This window comes from Takifugu flavidus, chromosome 16 (genome assembly GCF_003711565.1).
Source record: "Takifugu flavidus isolate HTHZ2018 chromosome 16, ASM371156v2, whole genome shotgun sequence".
NCBI lineage: Eukaryota > Metazoa > Chordata > Actinopteri > Tetraodontiformes > Tetraodontidae > Takifugu > Takifugu flavidus.
Genome location: NC_079535.1, coordinates 8,020,939 through 8,028,741, shown reverse-complemented (window position 1 = coordinate 8,028,741; position 7,803 = coordinate 8,020,939). Strand labels below are relative to the sequence as shown.

The 7,803-nt window shown below is 43.6% G+C and overlaps 1 protein-coding gene across 1 annotated transcript in view; it reads left to right on the top strand.

Annotated features, from left to right (window-relative positions):
• prkcha (protein kinase C, eta, a) overlaps positions 1-7,123 on the top strand; it is a 13,965-nt gene extending 6,842 nt beyond the window's left edge. Inside the window, exons 10-14 of the mRNA XM_057059179.1 lie at positions 1,412-1,566; positions 3,693-3,831; positions 4,284-4,472; positions 6,375-6,521; positions 6,604-7,123. Coding sequence (XP_056915159.1) covers positions 1,412-1,566; positions 3,693-3,831; positions 4,284-4,472; positions 6,375-6,521; positions 6,604-6,768 — 795 coding nt within the window. The 3' untranslated portion in view covers positions 6,769-7,123. The remainder of the gene's footprint in view (positions 1-1,411; positions 1,567-3,692; positions 3,832-4,283; positions 4,473-6,374; positions 6,522-6,603) is intronic.
• Positions 7,124-7,803: the final 680 nt, after the last annotated feature.

Here is a 7,803-nt window from a genome sequence, read left to right as displayed (position 1 = left end):
CATAATTAGTATGTATTGCATAATTAGTATTATTAGTATAATTCACTTTTTACTGACTGTTAAAAACAATGGGAATTTGCTGAGATCTGTAGCGCGGACATTGTCCAGCAGGTGGCAGCAGCGCTCTAGACTCGGGTTGAGGGCTGATGGGAGGTTTTCCTGTCGGACCTGCACAGGCAGGACGAACATAATCTGCTTTCATTCTTTGAACTGCTCCTGACCTACTAAAGCTGAGCCAGAATAGATATGCTGTAACTGAAGTATTAACTCGGGGATGCTCAAGGTACAAAGTACACACAAAAGGTGGATTTGCCTGGTAATGTCTCAGTGGTTGAACAGCTCTTATTGTCACCTTTTTTCTAAGTAGGTAGTTTCTTTAAATGATGGGCAATATTCCCTCATAGCAAGGTGTTTTTGGTCATTTATTTAAACGAAAGCCTCAGATTTTCCTTTTACAATGTTAAGTTCTGTGAAATTCATGTTGCTGTTTCTCGAAACTTGATTTATACAGACCGTAAATGTGTTTTCCCCCCTGTGGGAATGTGGACGCGGCCCACACTTTTTCTCGTATGTCACATTTCCACTAATGATGCGTCTCGGGAGGATTGTCCTTCAACTTGGCAATTTATCATTCGCAAAGATAAATTAAAGCTTATCTTTCACTGCCAGGCCTCTCTGCTTCGCTCACTTCACAGGAGCTTGGTCTCGCAAAATCATTAGAAAGACTGAACTCTGGAGATTCCCAAACCAGCCATTCATGAATTGTGACATGGAAATGATCAATTTAAGGAGACTTTCAGATAAAAAAAAAGACAAATGAGCTCTAAAACTTTAAATATCTTTAAGATGCACACCTTTCTGTCAGAAAAGGTTACAGTCTGAGTGAAAGGATTCCTGAAGCTCCCACATTAAGACCTCACACAGCGCCCTGCTAGCCTGCTCTGCTTGTGCAGCATATTTTTTTAATGATATAGCACTAATCTTGGGTTAAACAGCCACCCAGGAAACCACAGGGCAGCCCAGCCGAGTCAGCTGCGGTTGTATACACCGATCACTTCAGGAGGCTTCACCAGCAGATCTGTACATCACGTTCTCCTGTGGATTTGTTTTACGCCCCTCTGGGCTCTCATTTTCTAGACCCATATTGACCGCAGCCTTTGATGAGAAGGAAAGATTTATGGGTTTGATCAGTGTTTTTTTTGCACGGCTGACTTTTTAACTGTGGCTATTCAGCTGCACCAAAATCCATTAAATAGACATGTGAAATTTATGAGGAACCAAAGTATCATCCTCGGAGCCATCTCAGCATGTCCACAGTTATGGGTTCTGGGGCCGTTTAATAACGCCGGGGTCTCTGTCAGATTATTGCCTTTTGGGTGGTCATGTGGAAATGTCCTTTCCTTCTCTGCAGGACCGTCTCTTCTTTGTGATGGAGTTCGTAAACGGTGGCGATCTTATGTTCCACATCCAGAAATCCAGGAAGTTTGAAGAGCCCAGAGCGCGTTTCTACACCGCAGAGATCACTTCTGCGCTCATGTTCCTGCACGGCAAAGGAATCCTCTACAGGTCTGGATCAGGATCTTTCCAAAACACTGTTTGCGTCGGGGAAAATAAACTTTAATTCCCCCCACCACAAACGGCTTCCTCTGGGCCTCTGAAAAATAGGCTGTTGTTTATAATTGTCCAACATGTGAGCAGAACACAGAGTTGTTAAATTCTCCACGGGGCCCTCACAGTGCAGACTGCCCACCTAACGCTTCATTTTTGACATCATTATCATATATACTGTATATATATATATTGCACACTGCGACTGGGGGTTTCGCAATTCAGTTTTTAGTTTACGTGAACGATGCCCGAAATGATTCATTGTATTTTATTTATATGGTAATCTTATTACTCCTATTTCAGGATCATGATGGGGACTTTGTGGTGAAATGTACCTGTGTGTCTTTCTGTCTGCATAACATAACATGAGGTTTTTCTTCAGAAGCCATATGCTCCTGGCATGCTACAGCACAAACAGGTTGTCTGCACATTAGTAACGCGATGCTCTTCCTTTATAGGAGATGAGTTTTATCCTCAGTTGTGTAATATGTGTGTAATTCTGTTAGTCTAAGCTTTCTGTCTTGCCAGTGTCCATTTCTGTGGAAGTCCAATGTTGTCCCACCTACTGTGCAAGTTCTCAGAACACAAACTACTTGAATTTATCAATTTGAAGAAGACAAACCCACATTAATCACTCGTCTGTTACAATCAAAATCTAGGCGCTTTACAGAATCCCAGGGCCTGACCCCCAACAAGCAACAGTGGTAAGGAAAAACTCCCCTTTAACAGGAAGAAACCTTGAGCAGGACCAGGCTCATGTAGGGGGACCCTCCTGCTGATGGGGGGCTGGGTAGAGAGAGAGGAGAGGGGGGAGGACAGGTAGAGGAGAGAATAGGTAGAGATCATGCAAGTACATTAATAATACAAGCTGCTGGTGTAGGAGTCGAGTGGTCAGCGGGGTCAGTAGGTCAGCATACAGCTATGAAGGTGATACCTGTATATGGATAAAGATGAATACAATAAGGCGAACACGGTATCATGAACAGCTGCTCGATGCTGGCAGTCCAGTTAGGAACATCTGTGTGTATTATGGGTTTACGGAACTCTTAGATCTCGTTGCCTTTAGAAGAATAAGCCATGTTCGCAGGGATAAAACTATTTTAAAAATGATTCCAGTTGAGTACTTTCTATAACCTTTCTAATCAAAAGTGCTTCTGTGCAGATTTTATGAGGATGTTATCCAGATGTTGTCTTTGTGTTATACAGAAATGGGAAACTTGATTTTGCGTCATAGCGTTGTTCAGCATTCAGCCTCAGTTCTTTGGAAATTTCCCTGGTGGTGTAATTTTTTTTCGACATTCCTGTCAATTCTTTAGAGGGAGTTTCAGTAGCCCCTACTTGTCTGATCCCACTCAAAAGTGCAACCTGTCCTCACCAGGCACCACTGAAAGGGTCTTTACACAGCGAATGTGTGGTCCTGGGTTTACTGAGGAATTAAAAAAAAAAAATTAAAACGGCAGGAAGTAATGTGTCACAAGCTGCATTGGCAGATATGTCTACAGTGCAGGAAATGCACTGGTGTGTCTCTTCATTCACAGTTGGTCAGTGGTGCAGTTCATTTGAGGATCGAGCATCTGAGCCACTGTTACACAATCTGCTCACAGTGAAGCGAACCAGATTCATCTGTCCAAAACTGAGCAAGTGGTGCATGATGAGGAGTGTTTGAGACTTCTGCTATCACTTTGTGGCCTAAACCTGAGAAGCAAACTAACCCTTTTGATTAAATGTGGAATAATAATCTAAAATAAGAAGACAGACTTTATTCCATGTTTCGATGATGGATTAAAATCCTAAAATAGCTGTTAGCGATGCTCTAATGGTTCCTGTGAGCGCATTGTGGGAGAAACAAAATCAACTTCAGCTTTGTTTTCCATGCAAGCAGAATATTTATATGAAGGAACCTTTTCCTGCTTGGAAGACACAGTGGTCACATGGACATGTCAGACATATCCTGACCGTTATTTAATGGTCGGGCAGCCTCGTCTGTCAACAGAGGACAGACATTTGTCCTCAGAAGTCCTGTCCCGGCACGACAGGCCTGTCATGAATGCCTTAATACAAATATATTATTTTTTCCCATTCAGGGATCTAAAATTGGACAATGTTCTCCTGGACAAAGATGGACACTGTAAGCTGGCAGACTTCGGCATGTGCAAAGAGGGCATATTTGAAGGTGCAGCCACTGGAACCTTCTGTGGGACCCCAGATTACATCGCTCCAGAGGTCAGATTTTACAAGTGCTCAACAGAAATAGACTTAAAAGACTCATAAAGAATAAATTCAGCCATGTTTGAGTCTTGGGTCAGCTGAGTTCACATGATGTTTCCAGTTCCGACATTTTGTCTCGTCTGGCGTCACAGCCTGTGGTTAGTGCTGCCACTCAAGCTCCCTCGTGTCTGATGGGAAGGCAGTATACTTGTGAGGTCAGCTTGGAACTGGCACTGTTGACTTGACAAGTCCTCATCCTGTCGCAGGCATGCCTGGTTTTTATAATGAGGGATTAGATGTTCTTGTGTCCTTGTATTTGAGAGGCATCTTTTTTTCCCCCCTTACCGAGAATGTGTGTGTGTTTGTGAATTATGAAAGACGCCTTTGCTGCTCTGAGGACACAAACGTGTCCTCATCCAGCACGGACACAGGCCTTTCTGTGTTCTGACGGTGAAATGTTTTCACAGATTCTACAGGAGATGCTGTACGGGCCCTCTGTGGATTGGTGGGCTCTGGGGGTGCTGCTGTATGAGATGCTGTCAGGGCACGCCCCCTTTGAGGCTGAGAATGAAGATGATCTCTTTGAGTCCATCCTCAATGAAGAGGTCATTTATGCATCTTGGCTCAGCACAGAGGCCACAAACATACTCAAAGCAGTAAGTCTGTTTCATCCCTCTGTTTTGTACATCGCAGGCTGTTTAATAAAACCTTTTTTTAACCAAATGCATTCATTTTCATGATCCTTAAATAATGATCTGGCTTCCTGTCTCGGTTTTCAAGTTGCTAGCTTAACTTGTGAAGTCACCGGTCCTCTGAATGTCCATCATCAGGATTTGGTAGTTGTTGTCCTTCATGCTGTGCCGAGTGATTGGCAGCTCTGTTGTGCTCTGTCGGCCAGCTGTTTGGCCTGGGTCTCTTATATAACTATATTAAGGCATAGTCCGCTGCCCAGCTACAGCCCACAAGCTATAAATATGACAGCAACTTGTCCCTCCATCCCTCCGGTGCTTGCACTCCATTGGTCCGTCTTATCCTAGTCCACAGGCCAACACTCTTAAGGAGACACCAGAGCAATCTTCTCCTCGTGATTTGTGTCAAAGCTCTCAGTGTCACATGTTACATAAACACAGGCCGGTGTGAGTGGATTTGGACGCCGCCGTCCTATTTTTACTACAGGTTGATCCACTGCATGGATCTCCCCACTCTTGGAAGCAGGTTCGCTGTCTTAACTTGTCAGACTTGGGAGCCTTTACTGTTGGTTCCTAAATGGGAAATGAACTACTTACAATGGCTTTTAGGATCTTATTTTGTTTCATTATGTGTTTCAACAACCATTGATTTAGCAAAATATTAGAAAGTGGGATAAAATGGACCCAAAAATGCTGCCCTTATTTGTATGTATAACTCAAGACAGGGCACGGCAGAAGCATACATCAGGAGTCCTATTGGATTACCATAAACTATTTACCATTGCAAACGAAAATATGTTAAATAAAAAAAAAAAAGAAACCTTTCTGACAACTGACGCAGCATGTTACAGATGTGCAGCTGATCTGGAAAGATGGCATCACCTTTGTGGAAAGGTTTACCTCATGTTAAGCGGTCTAACTTCATGAACTGAGTCACCCCTGCTGGACCGTCCTGCTCTGTAATTCCCACCACGAAGATGGTGCCATATGATACTTTTGATGTGGTGCCATTAGCCGGAGTTGGCACATGTATAAGATTACAGTTCAGAAAATGAATGCGATGCAGGAAATCGACTGTGTGCACAAAGGCAGTAAACCAAAACATTATTTTGTTTGAAGCGTAGTGCAGACGTCAAACAGAATCGATTCAAGCCTCAGCATGTTGAGTCACCAGGCGCTGTTGCTCAACAGCGGGATGAAATTTAGTTGTGCAAACCTGACGCAGCATGTAGTATGTATGTATTCCCCTACTGCTACAACTTCATTCATGTTGGTCCCTGCTGTGGTCCAGCTGCTGACATGTATACTCATCTAGGCCTTTGGTAGCCTGTGGTGTTTATAGCTGCAGCAAATGGTCAGACCACACATTTTTCTCATTTTGCTCCCAGAAGCACCTTCAAACAAAAGCATTCCATTTTCTGTTCTCCCCCTTGCTCATCTCCATCTTCTCTGGTCAAAGAGAGAGAAAAAAACACTCAACAGGTGATTCACTGTTCTATTGTACACGACTCCAGGAAGTTGGGACATCTTGGATATTCTTAAACTTTGAGGCTGAGGTTACAGCACCAGGCCCAATGGTGGGTGTGGTGTTGGTAGAGGAGGGGATGGGATGTCATCCTGACTTGGCACTCAGTCCAAGTCTGTGCCAGTAATCTGGACGATTAATGCCACCTCATATGCATTTTGCATCCTTTTTCCTCTTTATTTCTATTTGTGGTTATAGATCCACCTTTTATTTATTCCCTGTGTATTTCTGGTAGAAGCAATGTGTTTTTATTAATGCCTTTTATGTTTTGTTCTGCCTACACTGGTTGTAAAGCACTCTGGTTTGAAATGTGCTATACAAATAAATTTGACTTACTTTTACAGTTACTCACTAAAAATTCAGCACACCGTCTGGGCTGCGTAGCCTCAGAAGGCGGCGAGACTGCTATTATCAACCACCCCTTCTTCAATGGCATCGACTGGGAGAAGCTGAACCGCAGAGAACTGGAGCCTCCGTTTAAGCCCAGGATTGTGAGTCCCTCTGAAGGATTCCAGAAGTGTGAAAATGATTGTTTAAAATGCTCCTGATTAAATCTTTGTGGTGCCTTCACAGAAAACGCCAGAAGATGTGAACAACTTCGACCCCGATTTTACCCAAGAAGAACCCACCTTAACGCCGATCGATGACCCTCTGATTCCTTCCATCAACCAGGAGGAGTTTGTGAACTTCTCTTTCACTGCGCCTGAACTGCTGGACAGCTTAGAGACTCCTTATTGATTGGGATTGTGCTACTTTTGCTGGACGGTTTTTCAGGAACAGTCTGTGGCTGCCTGTTCCCCACTGACACAGGGTTTTAAAGTACAGGGGACGGAGCCAAAGCACGTGCTCGACACGGATCAAAGAAGCATGTGATGAACTCCAAAGCCTTCCTCTGGCTCCCTCTTTGTAAAATGATACTGTTACAGTTCTGCAGTTGTCCGACGGTTTGTTTGACCTGGCGATTCTGAGGCTTTTATGACAAAGGGCCACAGCGTCAGAATTTTACTGTACATTTTGTCTTCATTAGATGGATACAGTTGCTGAACTTTGAATGAATTTGCACTTTTTTTTGAACATAAAGCCTCATTTGTGATTCACTTTGTCCTTCAGTGCTGTGCAAAGAAAAAAAAAAGAGACTTCCCAGAAAGCTCAGGACAGTGAGCAGATGAAATAGTTTTAGAATGATGTGAGGCCTGGAAATAAAAACAAACCGATTCACACACTGGATGAGAGGGAAATGTTGTAGTTTTAAAAGAGCCTTATATGAGATGAGAATCTATCCATCTCCTACCAGTGTGTGCTTTAGCAGGGTCACAGGGTGTGTGTGTGTGTGGGGGGGGATTGGAAGTCACCTGCTCACTGCCATCATTTCAAAAGTTAACATTTAAGGTGCCTCATAAGTAATAAGATGTAGGTATGTCATGGTTTTATTTGTTGGTGGGGGCAGAAATGACCTTGGTGTGATCGTATCAGTCCTCGTTTAGAATGATGCAACATTTCATGAGATGAAAGTACTGAGTACCGTTGCATGGGATGAAGTTTGGAGACTCCACATAATCCTCATTTGCAGGGTATGTTTGGCAGTTACCCAAGTCTGTGGGTGAAGTGATTCAGTACAGAGGTCGCTGCTGTCTGCTCACACACACACACACACAGGGCCTCTTTAAACACTCCGGCCGGTGCCCTGGCTCGGTTATAATACTTAATAGGAACATTTTGCACACATGCAAGTCCAGTAAGTTGTTAAATATTCCTGATGGCTGTTAACCCTCC